The following is a 20,950-nucleotide window of genomic DNA, read 5'->3' on the forward strand; positions in this document are numbered from 1 at the left end:
GTTTTTGGTTATTCAAGTGATTTAACAGGTTAATGCAGCAAGAGAAGCATGGTCCTGTTGAAGACAAAACTGTGCATTTGTTGGCAATCAAATGTGAATAATAGATTAAAATAATAGACGCATACTCTTCGTTCCTCTCAATGCCTGATGCTGCCACTTCTTGGCTTTTAGTTCTTCAAAGGCTTTGAGGAGGTGTTGGTGCTAAGTTTGACCCCTACGCTGGAACTTCTATGTGTGCAGACACAAGATAAATCTTGAGAAAAGTGACACTCAAATACAAACACAAAGCACTTTTAAAACAATATGAAATAAAGAAAAGAATGCCAGGAAGAATTTATCACACAGCAAAGAAGCACAATTAGCACCAACAGAGATTCTAGCTCTAATGGGAAAAATCTATTTTAAGCGATTATTCTTGAACTCTGTCAAAGCCTGACTGTGAGGGAATGAGAGGAGGGAAGAGAGGAGCCCAGCCAAATCTACTGCCCGGTAACTCAACTCTGAGAACCCAGAAGCACGTACACACATGGAAGAACAGCAGGAGAATCAACAAAAGCAATCACCTCTATTTTTTAAAAAACTGCCTTTGTTAAAGCTGTAGATAGAAAGCAGACATTCCTACTCCCCAGTGTTTCCTACGAGACAGGAAAAGCCAGGAGTGTTCTGCCGAGACTTCAATCACAGTGAAAACATCACCCAGGGTTCTGGACTTCGTGCACAACTCAGACCTGAAAATCAGGGAATTTTCTTCTTGAAAAAAAAGAAATCTAGGTCCTAAATAAAGTGTTTGTGGATCTATATATTTGAAAAATTATTTTATCTATAACAAGATTTAATTAACCTTATATTTAGCATGTGTTCTTCCCATGACCTAAAAGGCATTTTATGAAAAGACAATGAGGGATAAACATTCAGAGATGTTAAATTGCCCAGACTTGGCAAACACAATTGATGAAAATCCTTCCTTTTTAAGGCGTACATACTATGCTTTTATTCAAGCGGTTTATTATTGATGGTCATTTGTACTGCATGAGTTCACCTCACAAAAGCTTTCCTTGTGTAATCGTAGGATCATCCATAAGAACGGGTACAGTAAGCAAGAATGCATGGAGTTCAAGGCAGTGATCTACAGTAACACCCTGCAGTCTATCCTAGCCATTGTGAAAGCAATGACTACGCTTGGGATCGATTATGTAAACCCTAGAAGTGCAGTAAGTATGGAATAATTGAAAGGCCATGTGATAATTATACGGCCCAGGTAGAATATGAACTAAGAATCGTAGGATTGTGTTGGTTGTCCTAGTCTATGTCAAAGAAACATAATATAAAAATTTCACAAATTTTAACTACCACCAGCTTATATTTTCTTATTTTTCTCTCGATTAAACCTCTCTTTCCTACTGTTCACTATAATTTTATTAAATAGTAATTGTGTTTTTAGGATTTAAAACTAATATGAAGTATAAGAACATAAGAAACATAACTGTACTGTGGTTTATAATATCATATCTAACTATTTTTTCCTGTATTTAATTAATAACTATTTCATACATTATGATGCTTTAAAAATCTACTTAGTCTAAAAGCCAATAAGTAGCCCCACTACAAAACAAAAGCATTAAAAGATGTTCTCCATTTCCACAAGCCCCCTCCCAGAGTGTCTGGTCACCTCCAGATGGCATCAATTGAACAGACCTGGTGGGATCAGTGTATAAGAGCAACAAGCATAGGAAGAACCACATGTAAAATTAGCAAAAGACACAAAGTACTTTCCTTCTCTCTGTCCCTCCCCAGGCATGTAGGATTTCCCTCTGTGTGCTATGATTACCATTCATGAATAAAGAAACTGCTTTGGACCTATAGCAGGGCAGAACTTAGCTAGGTGGGGAAAACTAAGCAGAATGTTGGGAGAAACAAGGGCAAAGTCAGGAGATGCCATGGAGCCCTGCTGGAGACAGATGCAGAAATGTTAGCCAGTAAACCACTGCCATGTGGTGATAAACAGATTCATATCATAAACAGATAACCATTAATTCATAAATGGGTTAAATTAAGATGTAAGAGTTAGTCAATAAGAAGCGAGAGCTAATTGGCCAAGCAGTGATTTAATTAATACAGTTTCTGTGTGATTATTTCAGGGCTAAGCCACAGGTACAAACAAGCGGCCTACTGCTACACATCCAATTTAGGGTTGACCAATTTTTTTGTATCTTTTTTTTATTAAAAATTTCCGCCTCCTCCCCACCTCCCTTTTCCCTCCCTCCATTCCCCACCCCGTACTCCTCTTCCCCTCCTTCTCCAGTCCGAAGAGCAGTCAGGGTTCCCTGCCCTGAGGGAAATATGAACATTGGAAGTTATCAGGATGAAAAGGAAAATATCCCTTTCTACACTATTTTATTTTATAGGAAAGGATAAATCTTCTTCCCATCAGTCTTCTCAGAAAGTGATGAGAGAGAAAGAGAACAGAGATATGCTACGTAGACTTTGGGGCAAACCATTTGCAAAGCCTGGAGTCTATGCTCTAAAACCATCCTTTACTAACTTTCCCCACAGTTTGGATTCAGATAAGTTTCCCATTTCTCTGGCTTTGCCTTCTTTCACACAAGCAAAAGGGAACGCCAAGACCCTCCCATCTTTAGCATTTGATGATTTATTGAACCTATTTTATTATAGCTAGTCTGTTACTGCAGACCTTGACTTTTCTTAAGCACATAGAATTTTACAATGACTCTTAAGAAATGGCCTCCTATAATCCTTTAATTTAAAGGTGAGGGGGTGGGTAATGGACTGAAAAAAAGTAGTTGGTTAACTTCAAACCAGTTGAAATCCAAGGCAGAACACAGTGCTGCTTGACTCCCTTTGCAGGGCTTTGTCTTTGTGAAGACTGTTTCCAGTGGTTTACTTGGCAATGTTTATTTCATGTTTCCCTCCGAGGCAATAATACTTACTACAGCGTGTGTGCCTGCTGCATTCTTTGATAATGGCCTAACGATCTTGGAATTTGTATATAATATATTCCATGTACTTTGTCAAGGAGTTTATTTATGAAGCAAGTTCCTCTCCTTTCTCATTGCTTGCCATGTGCTACCAGGCACTGACCCAACATTTACTCAGCTGTTTTATTTCTTAGCCATTTCCCAACTCTGCCCAATGGCAAATTTGCTGCACAGCCCATAATTGACACCACCTAAGGGATAGCATTAACACATTTGGGGGGGGGGGTCCAAGTGTGTAATCGCTTCCCAGAATGATCACAACGAAATATCTCAGGATAAACAATCTCACTTTTATTTTCATTTTACAACAATCTCATATTTCTTTTACTCTAACATTTGACCCAAGCCACTATGGACTACACCAAAAACACTGTTACTCTTTTTGACAAAATACTCAGATGGCAATGATATACACCAAAGTATTCCGACTTCTCCATACAGTATATTATAATTTTTCCCAAAGGTAGTTTTTTCCAGATATCAGCCTGTTACTATAATGGATTCTACTTTCTTTTTTACTCTTAATAAATTTTGGAAGACATGGTGAAGGAAATTTTTTGAGCAGGAAAAGTAGATAATGAAAAACCTTTTGCATGCTCCATTTAAAACAATATCTGAGCTTAAATAACTTGCTGGTCTTCTTCCCACCAAAATATTTCTCCAGGAAGACAAGCAGCAGCTGCACGCAATGGCAAATACACTAGAAGACGGCGACATGACCCCCCAGCTGGCAGAAGTGATCAAACGCCTTTGGGGAGACCCAGGAATCCAAGCTTGCTTTGAAAGGGCTTCTGAATACCAGCTCAATGACTCTGCCGCTTAGTAAGTGACTTCTCGGGATGGTAGATGACACACAAGTCTATAACTGGGCGCATAGGCACGTAAGCACAAGCAAGGGAAAATGGTTTTGCACTTTATAATAAAAAAAAAACTGAGAGACAACTGAAAAGACATGAAGTAATTTGCTGGAGAAGAAACAACTCTTGCACATATCTTCTCTTATTTAAGAAGAATTAACCATGATACATGGTGCTTAGCACTAATGCAGACACTTGGTGTGTATACCGACGTTGAGGCTATATTAATCTGAAACATTTATTTCCATGTTGCTGAAATCGTCTCCTAGAATAACTTTTGATTGGTGATATATGCATTAGCTTATTAGGTTATTGAGCAAGATAGAAAGTTCTGAAAGTTAGTAGTTGATTTGTTTCCAGACTTTAGCACATTATGACATCCAGTTGGATTCAATCACAGCAAATATTGGCAAGTAAGTATTTAATATTAATAAGGAACTTAGAAGGGCATTAAACTGCTTGTAATGTAATTGTTACCATGACCTAAAACTTTCTTATATCAAGTGGGTCTCGAGTTATCCTGGAAACTACCAGAAGAGCAAAGCTAATGAGAAAAGGGCTGGAGTGTTGTGTTTGGCCAGTCAACCCAAAGATCTAAATAAAGAAAAGAGGAAAACCTTAGCTAACTAAGGATCCATGGTTTACTGATTGGGGCCATCTAGTGTGCTATTTAAATTCCACAAGAGTTAAGAGCAGACATGGACTCAACAGGAAAAACACTATCTTTTCAGGATTAGAAGTAAATCATCAAGACATTTTAAGTGATCTCAGTCATGAGGTCTAAAAACCTCTGTTTGGTTTATCAACTACAGGGTTTGACATCCAAATCCCATATTTGCTTATGAAAATCAGGACTTTAGATGAAAATCAGTTTGCTAATGCCTCTTCTTTGCCTGAAATAATTTACAAATGCAAAGTATATTCTTAAAAATGTATCTTTACTGAAGCTTTCATTAAATGAAGTTTATTTCTATTTTTGTAAGTACATGATTTTTACTCTTTTACCTGGGCATGAAATGAACGATACATAATACACCTACCACAGACCTGAGCTCATCAATAAGAAACTTATTGTTTTAAGTAATAGTAAATAAAAAAATTAAAAACTGTAAAATCCTCCAATACTTCTTTGATTTCTTTATATCTCAATTCATCACCCATTTACAGTCAAGCAGTATTTATTGGCATATATATTGATAAATATGATATATATATAATGATACATTTTCACATTTTAGTATTTCATAGGCACAATATTACTTTTCCTGTTGAACAAAATTCCTTTGGATATACTTGTTTGATAATACTTTACTCTCCAAGTTTTGTGTCTATGGCAGGAAACCACATATTATCATTTTTTAATGTGTTTGTTGGCCTGGCTCAATGTAATGAGCAAATTTACCATAAAGTTAGTATGCTATTACCTTTTCTATTTCAATTTACCACAGAAATAGCCATATTGCTATGCCACTTAATCCTGTGTGTCAAATACAATGGTAGAAATGAAAGAAAATACAGTTTTACTTTGCAGATTATTCTTGCAAGGTTGAAAATGCTAAGAGCACTTTTCATCCTTAAACAAGCTTGGTGCAGGGAGTTTAATCAAGTTTACACCTCTCCATTGCTGAGCTTTAGATATTGTAATAAATAAAACCAAGAGCAAGTAAGCAAAAGGAAAGAAAAGGAAATTGTTCACGCTGTTAGGAACAAGAATTCTGGAAGAGTTAGAGACTTCACCATGCACTGATGGACCGTGATTTGGTTAGTGTGGACCCTCATGAACTACCTGGGATCTTTCATCGAGCCTTATGGATTTCATCATGACCCTTAATGGAGATGACTGTGTTCGAAACTAAGTAATCCATGCAAAAATACCCAAACAATTCATAACAAGGAAACAATTCAAATTGAATCATCCCCACAACAGGAATTTTCAGGAACTTGTATTAGCTGTGGTTGCAAACATTCTAAGGCATCCTAACATGTATAAATGCATTCAAATAGCCCTCATGGAGAAATAGCCTTCCGTTCATCTACCTACAGGATAGCAAATCTGTCTTACAGACTAAGGTAATGTTGAGAAGTTCGTCAAGAAGAAAGAGCTTTCCAGATGCTAGTTGTGATCTGCAGTCTGCGACGGTGGTGTCCCAGCTGCCAGTTCTTACCATTCGGATCAGCAGCTTAAAAAGCAACAGAGGGAGTTTGTTTTCCCATATACTTTAAACTCTTAAAATACTTTTGGGCTGAATTGCAGTGGGTCTCAGTGTAAAGTCAAAAATATGAATGTATTCTGTTTTATTTTGTTTCCATTAGCTACCTTAATGACTTAGATAGAATCACAGCCCCTGGGTACGTGCCAAATGAGCAAGATGTTCTGCATTCCCGGGTGAAAACGACTGGTATCATTGAAACTCAATTCTCCTTTAAAGACTTGAACTTCAGGTATGTGCAAACCTGTCTTCTACGTGTGGGTGGAGCAGACTTCCAGCTCAATATTTCTTCATGGAGGATACTTGCTCGCAGTCAAGTGCAGTGACGTTGACTTAGCTGGATAGACCACCTTCCTTCCTGTACTCCTTCAGCACACTCTAAAACTCTCCTTCCTTCTGGGCTGTGTTTTTCAGTCAGGTGCTATCCAGATTCTGTTTCTAATACTTAAAAATGACATTTTTCTTTGAGCTTTTTTTTTAAAGAAAATATTTAAATAGTCTTTTAGGAACAAATGCCAGGGGTACTATTTCACTTGCCCTCTTACTTCTCTAGTTGTTTGACATATTCCTTAAATCAACCTTAGTTTAAGATGCAAATAATTAAAATACAATTATTTGAATGTGATGCTATTTAGAAAACTCACAAGGCACATTTCATCAGCCTGTTTTGGGTATGGAAATGAATCCCTATTTTATTGCCTTTAATTCCCTTTCAAGTAATCCTCTGAAATTCTACTATCAAATCACTCCTGGACTATATTAAAAAATGGAAATCATAATACAGTGTTAGATAACATCTCTTGGTCCTTAACAGCTTTCACACAAACACCCTAGAGAGGCTGAGTATATTTCTCATATTCATACAAAGCTTAACATTATTTTATGTGGATTTGGGGGTGAGATAGATTATTAGTAATACCAGGTTATATTAGTAATGAAACATTGCTAAAACTACATACTAAGCAAGGTCAGTCATGCCTGCAATAATGGAGATGTATTTAAAGAATTAAAAAGAAACAAACAAACCTGGAGAAGCTGATAATGAATTATTTATAGCCAATTATGAGGGGGAAAGTAACTTAATGCTCCTTATCCAGAACCCTCAACTCAGTTTGAGGGTAGTGACGGTTTTGAAATGCTGTGAAGAGTCTAGGTTGGTCATTATGAGGTGGCTGATTAGAACAGCTATTAAAATATTTTCAAGAGATATAAAAGTAATATTTTCCAAATTTGTACTAAATTTCAGGCCTACAACTAGTGACTTTTCTGGAATTAATTAATGAACTGGCCTCACACGAGAGCAGGGCAAAGGGAATGCAGCTGAGGATGCAGCCAGTGCTGCCTGGGCAAACTCGGTGAGAGTATCTCCTCAGCCCTTGCTCGGTTTTGTTGAGTCAGATGAACTTTGCCCCAGTTTCTGGAATTTTCCTTTGGGAGCCAAGTCCAAAGCTGCTCCCTCTGTCTCCCTCCGCCTTGCCAGGACTTTTATACACAGTCCCCTTTCTGTCTTGCCGCCTTCCCTCTCTGCTAATCCCTGTGGCACAGACTGGAACAGACGCGGCTTTGAGGCTAGCCAGGCCCGACCGTGGCCCTGTTCCTTCTCCAGGAAAGAGCAGCAGCGCGCCTTGTGGATCTCTTAGCTAGAACACCCACGATAAAGGTTGGATCAAGTTAAGAACTTGCAGAGTTAAGCATCTTGATGTTACCTGTCTTACATGAGCCGACGGAATTCTCTCAGCCCCAGATCGCCTGAATCACAGGGCGGTTTGGTGATGAATGCCACCTGGTGAGAGTTTTGTCGTGCCCCGCTCCACACTGACCCTCTTAACAGCCCACTCATGGATAAGCTCGTTCTCTTTTTTAGCATTCCGGGCATTAAGACTTTTGCGTGTTCTTTACGTAGATTGTTTTTACTCCTTTTTATCATCTAGATCCCAAATGAGAAGACGCCTGCCCCTTAGAGCCCTGGCCTTCCGTCTCTTTGCCGTCTCTCAACGGCTGTCCCGTGGTAACAGGCAACAGCGAGCAAAGGCTCTCCGAGTGCCTTTGACAAACGGAGGATAAGAGCTAATTTGTAGCTAGTGATGTTTTCTCAGGAGTAAATGCCCCCACCCTGCCCGTCTCAAGCCGCTAGTGTTCTATTACACATGCAAAGTTCGCAGGGAATTCAAATAAGCAGTTCTCGCCACCATGCCTGAGTCCTCCCCTTTTCCATAATAACATACCACACCACTTTCCTCTTTCTCCTTGTTATCAACGTTTCCATTTTCATTTTCCCTTTTGTTTCCATTTCTACTACATGCACTCTTGAGCTTAAAAAGTCTGGGGCTACATGTGATAACGGTCTGCCACCAATGCTTGCAACCGTGGTTTGCAAGAGGAAGCAAAGGGTCGGTTTTAGCCGAATGTGCAAATGTATCGCATGAAGTACAATGTACACAAAACGGTTGCTTGTGACGTGATACGCTGGGTGATTCTATATTTGATAAAGAATTGAGGAATGGAGGTTGGCAAAGACTCTCCAAAGAGAGTCTTCAGCATTACCAAGAAATGCTGAAGTTGTCATGAAACTGTGAAGCTTCCTGTTTATAAAACGTGAATCCTGACACCTTGTCACTGAGACTCTTAGATACTCTGGAATGTAAAAGTATTCTTTTACTGTAAAGCAATTATTGTATAAATATGGTATTCTTTTATATTCTCTTTTATAGAAAAAGAATGATAGAAAAGAAAAATCAATCACATCTCGCTTAAATGTTTGAAGAATTTTAAAAGTTTATTCACAACAATTGAGATATAATAATCATTTAATAATTTCATAAGGTTTAGCCACCTTTTTTCAAATACTGAGTAGAACAGTCCTAATGTTTAGGCTTTCATACTACAATATAAAGTTCCTGCATTTCGAAATGGAACGTAAGCGTAATGCACTTTCCAAGTTCCCCTCAGCAATTTCCCAGGTCTTAAAATATATTACATTAGCATTGATTCGTATTCGCCTAGCACAAATCATCCTCAGACTATTTAAGACTAAAGAGTTAATTTACATATTAAAATGGAGAACTCGAGAATTTTAAACAGGAATATCAAAATGAAAAACTCTGTGTGCCAAAGTACTGTGTCATCTCTCTGCATCATCAGACTTAATGGAAATCAGCCCTGAGTTGTTATCAAACCAGAGCAGCAACTGTCAGGCTGATAGAACAATTTATCTTCAGAGCTCTTATCAAAGCAAAGTTCCAACTGCCAATCTGACCAACGATGTTTACAGGTTTTTCAAGTTGCTAAGTCAATGGAAAACAGGAAGCAAATCTAAGCATTTCTTTTGGGGAGTAATGTCCCCAGACTTAAGTGATTTAGAAATAAATCTAAAATGAGTTATCGATTGTAGAAAAGCCATTTTCTCTTTAATGTTCCACAATTAAACTATAGAGTTGAAATCACTGGGCAGAGGAGCCAGAAAGGCTGGAAACTGTCTCAACATAGAGCCGAAAAATGTGTAAATTTGGCACAACTGCTTTCAAGAATGTTTGAACAGATGTGTGATTTGGAAAAAAAAAATGACAGTTTTCTTAAAATATGAAAGTTGAGTTCTAGTCACTGTGTTCACTTCCAAGAGTGTGAGTCACCAGGCTTAGCTATGAGGCCGCTTGTTTAGCCAGGAGCTGCATCCAGCTTTAGATTTGTTACTCTCTATTAGAAGTCAAGGAATTTTAATCCACGCATGCTACTTATTTGCTGCATATGTGGTCATGATTAATATTACCAGAATAATATATGATCTGGCATGGTTTTGATTATTTGCTTGTTTTACAGAACTAAGCGTAAAACCTAGGAGCTTCAGCTTTCTAGGCAGGTTCCCCTGGTTTTGAGACAGGGTCTCGATACATCACATCATATTAAGCTGGTTTTGAAGTGATTATGGAGCCTAGGTTAGCCTCAAATTTGTCACCCTCTTGCCTCCCCATCCTCAGTGCTCATGTGTGTATGCTCCAACATGCACAGCCTGAAATATCTTTTAATGGCTCTCTGACTATAAATCATATGGCTGTATTATTTTTCTATCTTTCTTTTATTAAAATGCACATGGTAAATGGGATTGATAATTATGTCAGTTTTCAGATTTGGTTCACTTGTATTTCTAAATACTTTTATCATATTTTAATGTCAAAGATAATTTAGGGATTTAGACATCCCTCTGTACCTGCATGCCCTTGGTGTCTCTGAGATGATTCGACTGTATAATGGCGGCACATGCTCAGAACTCACGTCCTCATAGGTACTCACAGTTAAGACACTGACGCAATCCTGACTAAGGCAACATCTTCTACAGATCCCATTTAACAGAATGGCTCAGAATAAAGTCCTGCTCAGATTAGCACTTGTTCTAACGTGACCAGAGAGTAGAAAAGGTTAGAAATGCTGCTTTTCCAGCGATCCCATGCCTGTAGGAGGAACCATGACATCATCACAAATGAGCTGCAGAAGCATGGCTATTAATTTGTTCTCCTTAATTACATTATGAATTTTCAGTAATTGTAATAGTCGAATTATTCATACTAATTTATTATATTATGAGGCATAAGTACTTTCCTGTGGTCAAATATAAACCCATACAATTCAGTAGCCTTCCAACTGATTAAATAGGACCATAAAACTCAACTGTTTGGTCAGCTGTTTAACCCAGTCATATAACTCTGGTGGCTTGCCCCATGTTAACATTATGGACAACTTAACACATAATCAATATTTGGCTATCACTTAAAAGCCTGGCTTGTTAATTTTTATTTATATCCTAATCAATAATTTAAAATCTTTCTTTTAACTTCAAGAATGCTAATTTTACCATCCGATGTTTGAAAATATTTATAAGACCCTCCTAAAACTTTAAACAAATACCCCTCTCTCCAATATCCACAATTAGCACGACAAGTTCCATGCAACATTCTTGAAGCTCTCATTCAGAGAACTAAGGATAGCCAATCATGACCATTCCTCTCATTAAACTGTCAGTTTGATTTGATCAGTCTAAACCAGCCTGGTAGTGGGTATAGATGTATTTCTCATTTTAATTTTCTTTACAGAATGGCCAGAGTGGTTTTGGTTGTATATGTGTGTGTGTGTGTGTGTGTGTGTGTGTGTGTGTATGTGGTGTGTATATAGTCAAATATATAAGTAAAATTTCCCTTTGTTGGTCTTCAGCTTATTTAAGGATTGCTACATTAATTTATAATTCTATAAAGTAGAGCTCAATTTACATTTTATAAGAATAAATATATGTGAGAAATGAATCATTATAATAATAGTGAAACAAGACCCAGCTTTTCACGATGCTAATGTTATGTCCGGAGATTCAGCATAAAAACACCTCTGCGGTCCTTGATCTGGTTTGTTAATGAGCATTTCAGTTCAATAACACCAGATGGCTGAGAGAAACGTGCAGAGCGCTCCGGCCCAGGCTTCTGTGTCATTGTGTACAGAAAGCAGTCCTGTGACTCACGTGAGTCGTAAATGGGAAGATCATAAACATTCATGCAAAGCTGGGCTCTCAGAACACTTTGTTCCCACGAACAAAGACTGCATAAGCTTTGTCCTCTCTCCTAAGAAAGCTAAGCTTGGTAAGCATGTTCGCGGGAAGCTGTTTAGCGCCCAGAAAACAGCATTGAGGGCAGGTTCTCTAAGTTCCACATCTTATTATCAGCGAGTTTGGTCAAAAACTAATATTTTTTTAAGTCTTAACTCAGCTCTTCAAAGGCTGAGTTTTAGTGGGCAAAATAATGATGTTCCATCCCGACACAGAAAGGTATTCCCATGAGTGAATAAAATGATGGCTATTAATTTGTTTCCCGGGGAGAGCACACAATTCATATACTGCTTGTGTGCAGCGGTAAGGTGGTCTCACTGGTGCTATGCGTCTCCACCGTCTATAGTCACAGGAGAAGAAGAACTCCTTCTCATACCTGCCGTGAGTTCCTAGTCGACTGTAATTGTCAGATCCTCAGAGAAGGGAAGGACTTAGTCGGTGAGGGGAAAGGCATGCTTTCATTTTGATAATCACCTCAGAACCCCACCTGATGCTAGTTGGAGCAGAGCCAGTCGAGATGGTAGGGCTTGCTTACCAACGTGAAGGAAAGTATACACGGGAATTAAGCATGCAAGGGGTGTGTGAAGTGCCTTCATCTCCATTCTGCTGAATTTACGCACGCCATAAAGTTCCCTTTGGAACTTTCATATCTCCACCATCCTTATTATCATTCCACTCAGTAGTAGATCCTGTGCCAGACATAAAACAAAATGAAACTAGTTCTTGAGAAATCATTTTACTATCTCTATGGTAAAAGGCTGGGTCACCTGCAATAGATTTGAGCAGTTGTTGAAAGCCACAGTTAAAAGATAAGGGTTTTTCTTTCCCCAAAATTTAAAGATCAGAAGACAATTTGATTGAAGATGTGGTGTGAGTTAAAGAAGAAAGTGTGATTCAGAATAGGCAGCAATTGAGAGTAGAGCCCAAAAGCTGATTAAAAGAGACAAAACTAAATGCTCCAGCAACTCCAAGTCCTGTTAGTGGGACAGAATTTAGCAACATGTCCTTGAGTCCCATAGCATATCATACCTAGTGAAAAAAAGAACCAGTCTCGCAAACCAAGTCACCCCTTCATGTGACTCCATTGTGTGGGACCAGTGGTCAGTTAGTTTTCCAGTAAGCAGCCACTGACAGAGGAGAAGCCTGTGAAGCTAAACTGAAGACACACTTATCTGTTCAAATCTGTGGGTGTGACTCGGAGTGACAATCACACTTGAAAAGCCCACCGTGAATGCCATCTTAGTGATAAACTTTCTACAGCCAGATGGGAAAACCCACACATTAACGCACTTCGTTAGGGCACAGAATCACATTCTTTTGACATCATCTGAAAATCCAGAATAGGCCGATAAGTAAACGAGTGGAGAATATGTAAAACTCCTGGAATCCAGAAGATCTACACTATCTCCACTGACAGATAGGGAAACATGACAGGAGAAATTTTATTTTTGCCCATTAATTTGTTTATCAGCATGAAAAACTGCTGTGTGATCTGGAGAGAGAAAACTGGAGACTATTCCACCCCCACCCCGACCCAAGAGAACGTGACTGTTAACTCTAGAAGCTAGAATGGGAACTTTGGTATAGTAAATAGGTTTATATATAAGGGGGAAAACACCACACAAATTAGTTATTATATTGCCTAGCATAGTGCCTAAACATATGGTCTCAGCAAACATTAAATGATTAATAATCTTTAACAAGTTACTTTAGTTACTTGAGCATCTGAAAAATAAGAAAAATAGCTGTACATTTCTTACAGGCTCCTCCTTCTAGGGCTCCGAGTCAATGATTCTTCCATGTGTCCAAGAGTACAGCATTCCTGGTGTTTGGTTTGGGACACTTGGGGAATTTCTATTCTCTGCTACAAAGATGATAGCTATGTTATTGGTGTTCTTATCTGTGACCTGTGTTTCCTAGTCTGTAGTTAAACTTTAGACTTTCAGAGTTTCCCCTCTTATCAGTGGGTACATTTAACTTCTTTCTTTATTCTCTACTGGCTTTAAAGGGAAAATATGAAGTTAAAATGTATTTTTTTTTCCTTTAGCCAGCCTCTTTGTATGTAAACTGTGTGGTCTTGTATTTGCGTTGATTCTTTTTCTACCTCCAAACTACAGTTCTTCCCTACTTGTCACATTGTATTCCTGTGTACAGTCCTTCCCTACTTGTCACACTGTATCCTGTGCACAGTCCTTTCCTACTTGTCACACTGTATTCCTGTGCAGAGTCCTTCCCTCCTTGTCACAGTATTCCTGTGTACAGCCCTTCCCTACTTGTCACACTGTACTCCTGTGTACAGCCCCTCACTACCTGGTACACTCTATCAAAAACAGATTGTAAGCCCTGGAGGCTAAGTCTTTGATGTTGATATAAGAAACATCCAGTAAACATTGGTTAAACTGACCATGAATAAATAAGAAATGGTAGTTATTAATTTATGTAGCTCAATTTTTTCTTCTTGCCTCTAAAAGCTTAGATTGTTTTCTGAAGACATGCTTCATAACCCCACACCTAGATACTTTTACATGTGCTTTTCATAAAAGTTGTCCATTCATTTGCCAACAAAGTCTCTATTCAGTTATTTCACAATATTTACCAAGTGTGTATTGTGTGCCAGGCATGATGCTAGGCAATATAACTGAAACAATTAGTCACATAGAGCCTTGCCTTGCATGACTCCTGTTTTGTTAAACATAATAGATGTCAAACAGATGAACTATATTTTTTTATTGTTTGGCATGAATCCCATAAAGTAAGAGTGGGCCACATAAATTAAATGGAAATGAGGAGAGAGAACTTAAGGGGATTCTCAGAAAGCCTCCTCTGTGGATGAGACTTGGCAACAAAACATGAAATTTGAGAGAGAAGCAGTAATGAAAGGGAGAAAAAATAAGCTCAGTATGGTAATCACACAACCTGGAGAGTGAAGGCAGGGAGGGAGGGAGGGAGGGAGGAAGGGAGGAAGGAAGGAAGGAAGGAAGGAAGGAAGGAAGGAAGGAAGGAAGGAAGGAAGGAAGGAAGGAAGGAAAGATAATCTCTCAACTACACAGTCAGTGTATAGCCATCCTGGGCTTCAGGAGACTGTCTCAAAAACAATGAACTAAGTGGAGGGGAAAGAAAGCCGCATGTCACAAGAAAGTGAAAGAGCCCCTGAAAGAGTCCTGAGCCATCAGAAACATGGAAGAATATTAACTAAACGAAGAGAACACTGTGATTTTGCTGTGTTGAGAGGAGATTGACACAGGAGAAACCTGGAAGGTCAGGAAGGATGGCAGCCGCTGCCACAGCTTGTGGGTCACTGCAATTTGGTTTCTTGTTCCAAGGCAAAGAGAAGCCATGAAAAAGCTGCCCGCAAGAACGTGAGTTTGTGCTACCCATTCAACAGTAAAGCGATGTACAGAATGTGTGAGTCGTGGGAGAGTAGCTCTGGATGCTGGAGCAGCAGCAATGGGGCAGTCAGCTAGGATGCTTTTGCTCTTGTCCTGAGGGACATGTAAAGATGGAGGTGAAATGGAAATTTTGTTTTAGATGTGCGGTACCTGCAGAAAAGGGAAAGAGTGGTAGAAAGAGTAGCGCTATCTACTTTTCAGTTCTCTCTATCCATGAAAACTGTTACTAATTTAATAATGTAGAACTCAGTCCACACATTCAAACCCCTCCTGGGAGTGATTTTCGTGATCCTGCAGACTGACTTAAACCCCACCCTGTACTGACATGCTCTTTGAATATTTGAATATTTAATTACATAATATTATGATCACTTGCATGTATAGCTCTCTGCAGCCATCAAGATTTTTGAAAATAGCAATCATATCTTTTCATCTTCATATAAACTGATTGAAATCAGCGTTAGCACAGAACACAAGCTAATTGTTTGAATAAAAAGAATTCTACGAAGAGAGCAAAGAGGATCCTCGTATCAGAATGATGTACCCAATCTTCTAGTCTTTCTAGTCTATTCACTCTTGAAAATATATATAAACTCTTATCAAAGTCTTCTAAGACTTATATTCTAAACTGCTTTAAAATTTCCAATTGCTCAAGTTAGTGTGAAAATTATTCCACTCATTTCTACTCATGTATTTTCCCTTTTTCCTGTAGTCCCTTATCAAATTATGCAACAGAAATCAAAGAATGCATTTTAAGTATATCGAAATATGCAGCCAACGTCAACAATTCAACAAGACTTGGAGAATTAATTTTTCATTTTATTTTTTTTACAGAATGTTTGATGTTGGTGGGCAGAGGTCAGAGAGAAAGAAATGGATCCACTGCTTTGAAGGAGTGACGTGCATCATATTCTGTGCTGCACTCAGCGCCTACGACATGGTGCTCGTCGAAGACGAAGAGGTGGTAAGTCCGATGTAAGAAGTGGAAAAAGAGGAGAGAAGCTAAGGCACACCAAACAGTGCTGCCCAGTTATAGTCCGGCCCTTTCCAACCCAATGCCCCCCTCACTAATGTCCACAGTACCTAGGTCCTTGCTTGTGATGCCCACGCCCAAACTCTGCAGATAATAACCTTACACACTCTCATTCTTTATGCCACAGAACAGAATGCACGAAAGTCTTCACCTATTCAACAGCATCTGCAATCACAAGTATTTCGCGACCACTTCCATTGTCCTCTTTCTCAACAAGAAAGATCTCTTCCAGGAAAAAGTGGCCAAGGTTCACCTCAGCATCTGCTTCCCAGAGTACACTGGTAATATTGCTTCCCTCCATTCTAGATAGTGAGCTGCTATAAGACCTATGGGCCCACATGTCGTGCCCCCCCCCACAGTGTATGTGTATGTGTGTGTGGTGTGCATGCAAGTTGTGTGCATGTCCATGCAATCTCAAGACTGTTACCTATGTCTTCAATCACCCTCCAGCTTTAAAAAAATGGTTAATTTTCACCATATGTGTGTGCGAGCTCAGTAATGAGTTTATGTGCACCACATTATATAGTGGCCTTGGAGGATTAGACAGGACTCTAGATACCCTGAAACTGGAATTACAGAGAACAGTGAGCCACCATGTGGGTTCTGTGACCCACATCCAGGTCCTTTAAGAGAACTGTAAGTGTTTATAAACTCTGAGCAATATCCCCAGTCCTCATCCCTTATTTCTTTTTGAGACATGATCCCTCGCAGAACTTGTAATTCATCTATACACATAAACTTGCTAACTGATGACCTTCATGAATCTACTTGTCCCCGTCTTCCCTCTCACCCCAGGCTGGGAGTTGCAGAAGCCCACTGCCACACCCTGGTTTATACGTCGGTTCTGGGGATCCAAACTCATGTCCTCCTGCTTGCATGTTAGGCAGTCTACTGGCTAAACCATCTCCCCTGCCCTCCTATTTGGATCCTTTTATTTTAATTTATTTTTTGTTCATTTACATGCCAACCACAGTTCCCTCTCCCTCCCTGCCTTCTGCTCCTCCCCACCACCCTCTGACCCAACCTCGATCCACTCCTCAGAAAGGGTAAGGTCTCCCATGGGAAGTCAACAAAGCCTCGCACATCAAGTAGAGGCAGGACCAAACTCCTCCTCACCTGCATGAAGACTGAGCAAAACATCCTTTCATAGGAAATAGACTACAAAAAGCCAGCTCAGGTACCAGGGATAGAGCCTGGTCCCACTGCCATGGGCCACACAAACAGACCAAGCCACACAACAGTCACTCACATGCAGGGGACCTAGTTAGGCTCTAAGAAGGCTCTCCAGCTGTTAGTCCAGAATCCACGAGGATCCATAAGCTCAGGTCAGCTGTCTCTGTGGGTTTCTCTGTCATGATCTTGAACCCCCTTGCTCATATAATTCCTCTTCCGTCTCTTTGATAGAGCTCAGCCCCATGCTTGGTTGTGGATCACTGCATCTCCTTCCATCAGTTACTGGAGGACGGTTCTATGATGACAATTAGGGGGGGTCATCAATCTGATTACAGGAGAAGGCCAGTTCCGGTACCCTCTCCACTATTGCTAGGAGTCTTCGCTGGGGTCATCCTCATGGATTCCTGAAAAATTCCCTACAATTAAGTTTCTCCCTAATTCCACAATGGCCTGTCTATCAAGATATCTCCTTCACTACTCTCCTTAACATGACTGTGATTCAGCTGAACACAATCTCTCAGATAAACAGGAAATTTGCTGTACTGTGTATCTTAAAGCAAACTCCAAATGGAACAAATTGGAAAAATATTAGATAGGAGAGAGTAGCTGCTCAGCAAACATGTCCAATGAGACTGCAAGCTATATTACCTGCCATATAATAGTGTCACTGTAATGGACCCTAACTAGAGCTTGCAATATCACGTTGGAGCTCAGTGGCTCTTCAGAATATACAGGGTGGCCAGTGAACAGGAGGAATGCATTTGTAAACAGTTGTACTTCTCTTTCTCTGCCCTCCTGAGGTCCCCATATTTGACTACTGATCATGTCCGTTAGTAACTACTAAGTCATTAGTGTCACATGAAAGGGTTAATTTACCTTTAGAGACTCATTTTTAAGTACTTAGATATACTCTTATTGATAAAATTATCTAATATGGAAATGATCATAATTTAAACATAACTATAAATCAAAATTTATCCTTTATGTACGAAGATCATAGCAGTCACTTTTAGTTAATTTTTAGTGTGTCATTCTAGAATCACAGACATCATTTATAATGTCTATACATCTATCGTGTGATCAATACAATTATGAACCTGTATTTCATGGTAGAGGTTAAATAAAGACATCGTTAAGGGATTCATATTTACTACAGCTTCTTAGAGAAGGTTTTGTTCATATGGAAATAAATCCTTTGAGAGTTGAGATTTTATGTACCTTCTCGGTTTCCCCTAACATAGTATCCTATTAGTTAACATCTTATATTGATGCAGTGTACTTGCTGTAATTGATGGAATGATCTTGACACATAATTAACTGAAATCCACAGTGTAATTAGGGTTTGCTCTCTGTGTCTGATAGTTCTATGTGTTTTGCTAAATGCATGCCATGTAAATTAGTTTTCTGTTAAGAGAACAAATATCCGAGGTAAATCAGCTGACAAAGAGAAAAGTAGGTTATCAAATCTCATAGTTTGTGAAGTCACAACCAATGTTCAGTTGGCACTGTTACTTTTGTAAGTCTGTGACAATGAAGTGTGGCATGGCAGGTCCTTTTAGCCCCCTCTCAAGAAGGAAGTGAGAAAGAAAGAGATGGGCATCCCACAGGCCGCTTTGAATGCTCATGCTTAGTAACTAAAAAAAAACCTCCCATGAGGCCCCACCTCTTAAGAGTTTCTACTACGTCAACTGGTACCATGTTAGGAACGAAACCTGTAACAAATGGGCCTTTGGAGGACATTCAGATCCAAACTAGAGAATTAGTATAGCATCATATGAAATAGTTCTGTTGGCCTACTATCACTTAGGCTTCACCTATATACGCCCTCCCTATCCTTCCAAAATCTAGAAACTACAGATGTTTCTAATATTATTATAGTTTCACATTTTATCAGAATCTCAAACTGCTGGGATGACTCAGTGTCTCATCTTCCCCAGAGATTGGAAGCAACCTTTTGCATTCTCACTAGCAATGATTACAGTGATTTTGTATTCCTGTCAGGATTTACTTTCCAAGTTTTTTTTATCTTCATTCTGTTTATTTTTATCTTATTGTGTTTTAATTTATTTGTTTCTTTATTTGTTCATTTCTTTACTAGAACGGGGTGTTGAACTCATGGCCTGTGCATGCTAGGCAAGACCTCTTCTCCTAAGTCAACTTCCCAGCATAGTGGTGTTCTATAGTTTGAAGACTTTATTTTCATCCTAGAAGTTTGCTTTGAGCAACTAGAAAGTTGGAAAGCAAAAAAAATTATCCATTAGAAAGACTTTCGGGTCCTTTCTGCCATGTCTTCAACACATCTCTTCTGGTGCGAAGCTAATCTATTGAAAGAGTTATTTACCAGTTTTACTGTTTTCTACTGTCCTTTTCCATCTGAGCTGGCTGCTATTCTAGTAGAGTTTCTCAGGCTTAACTTTCTTCGTGCATGGTGTCAAGAGTCACTCCCTATACCATTCCACGCCACAGCTCAGCTCCTCTGGCAGCCAAGACAATGAGTTTCCTTACCTCTCATTCTATTTGATTCGTACACTGCCTCTACAAAATTTCACTCATTTCCATGTGAATAGATCTTCAAAATGTCAACCTATTTCACACCTCCATCCAGAAAAACTGGGGCTGGGGATACTACAGACCATGATGCATTGCACATTTTGGCTTTGCTTCATCCTTTTTTTCTTCTCAACTTTCTCTTAAGACCTTGCTCAATACTACCTGTTTCTGCAAACTAGTCTCCCACGGTCTCACTTAGTCTCTCTATTAGCTTGTATTAAACCTTATGCATAACCACAGGATCACAAGATGCAGTGTTTGTATGTGTATGAGAGAGAGACAGTTATCTGTGTCACTCACCTTGGGATGTCAGTTTTTAAGTTTTTTAAAATTTAAATTATCATTGCATCATTTCTCCCCCTTCCTCCCTCTAGACCATCCAATATCTATCATTTTCCTGACCCCCAGATTTATATCCTCCTCTTTTTCAAGGTTCTTACATATGCACCCAAATGAATTGACATACAACTCTCAGAAATCCCAGCAGAGCAGATATAGAATTATAGAATACAATGCACGTGTGTGTGTTTGTGTGTGTGTGTGTGTGTGTGTAATGTGTAATGTGTAATACAAATCTCTAGTATCTGACCATTGACACCTTGACTTTGGAGTCGAGAGGTGGTGTTCTTAAGATTCCATACATCACATAGCACACTTCCTAGAACTTGATGGTGCTCTTTATGGCTCTATGACTTGTAAGATGTGATTCATATTTACTGCTTTCATCTCTTTGCTCACTAAGGACCAAATACATTCGAAGATGCAGGGAACTACATCAAGAACCAGTTTCTAGACCTGAATTTAAAAAAGGAAGATAAGGAAATCTACTCTCATATGACCTGTGCTACTGATACCCAAAACGTCAAATTCGTGTTTGATGCGGTGACAGACATAATAATAAAAGAGAATCTCAAAGACTGTGGGCTCTTCTGAGACACCACTTTACCTTATATTTGTGATGGTTGTAGTCTGTTCAAAGACATTCAAGGTGCTCAAGGGGCTGTGTGATTAGTTTAGGTGGATACTAACTTATCTAGAAATGTAACTCGAATTATAAAATAAAACTTTCACACAAAAATGTTACTGCTGTATTATCACCTGTATCTGGATAAAGTTTTATTTCCTAGGGGCATGGGGAGGTAGAGTTTCTGACATTCT

At 39.1% G+C, this 20,950-nt stretch overlaps 1 protein-coding gene across 1 annotated transcript in view; it reads left to right on the forward strand.

The window, feature by feature from the left end:
- Gnat3 (G protein subunit alpha transducin 3) overlaps positions 1-20,725 on the forward strand; it is a 36,488-nt gene extending 15,763 nt beyond the window's left edge. The window contains exons 3-8 of the mRNA XM_075955984.1: positions 1,070-1,211; positions 3,661-3,818; positions 6,167-6,295; positions 15,871-16,000; positions 16,197-16,350; positions 20,535-20,725. Coding sequence (XP_075812099.1) covers positions 1,070-1,211; positions 3,661-3,818; positions 6,167-6,295; positions 15,871-16,000; positions 16,197-16,350; positions 20,535-20,725 — 904 coding nt within the window. The remainder of the gene's footprint in view (positions 1-1,069; positions 1,212-3,660; positions 3,819-6,166; positions 6,296-15,870; positions 16,001-16,196; positions 16,351-20,534) is intronic.
- Positions 20,726-20,950: the final 225 nt, after the last annotated feature.

Source organism: Microtus pennsylvanicus, chromosome 22 (assembly GCF_037038515.1).
Source record: "Microtus pennsylvanicus isolate mMicPen1 chromosome 22, mMicPen1.hap1, whole genome shotgun sequence".
In the NCBI taxonomy this organism is placed as follows: domain Eukaryota; kingdom Metazoa; phylum Chordata; class Mammalia; order Rodentia; family Cricetidae; genus Microtus; species Microtus pennsylvanicus.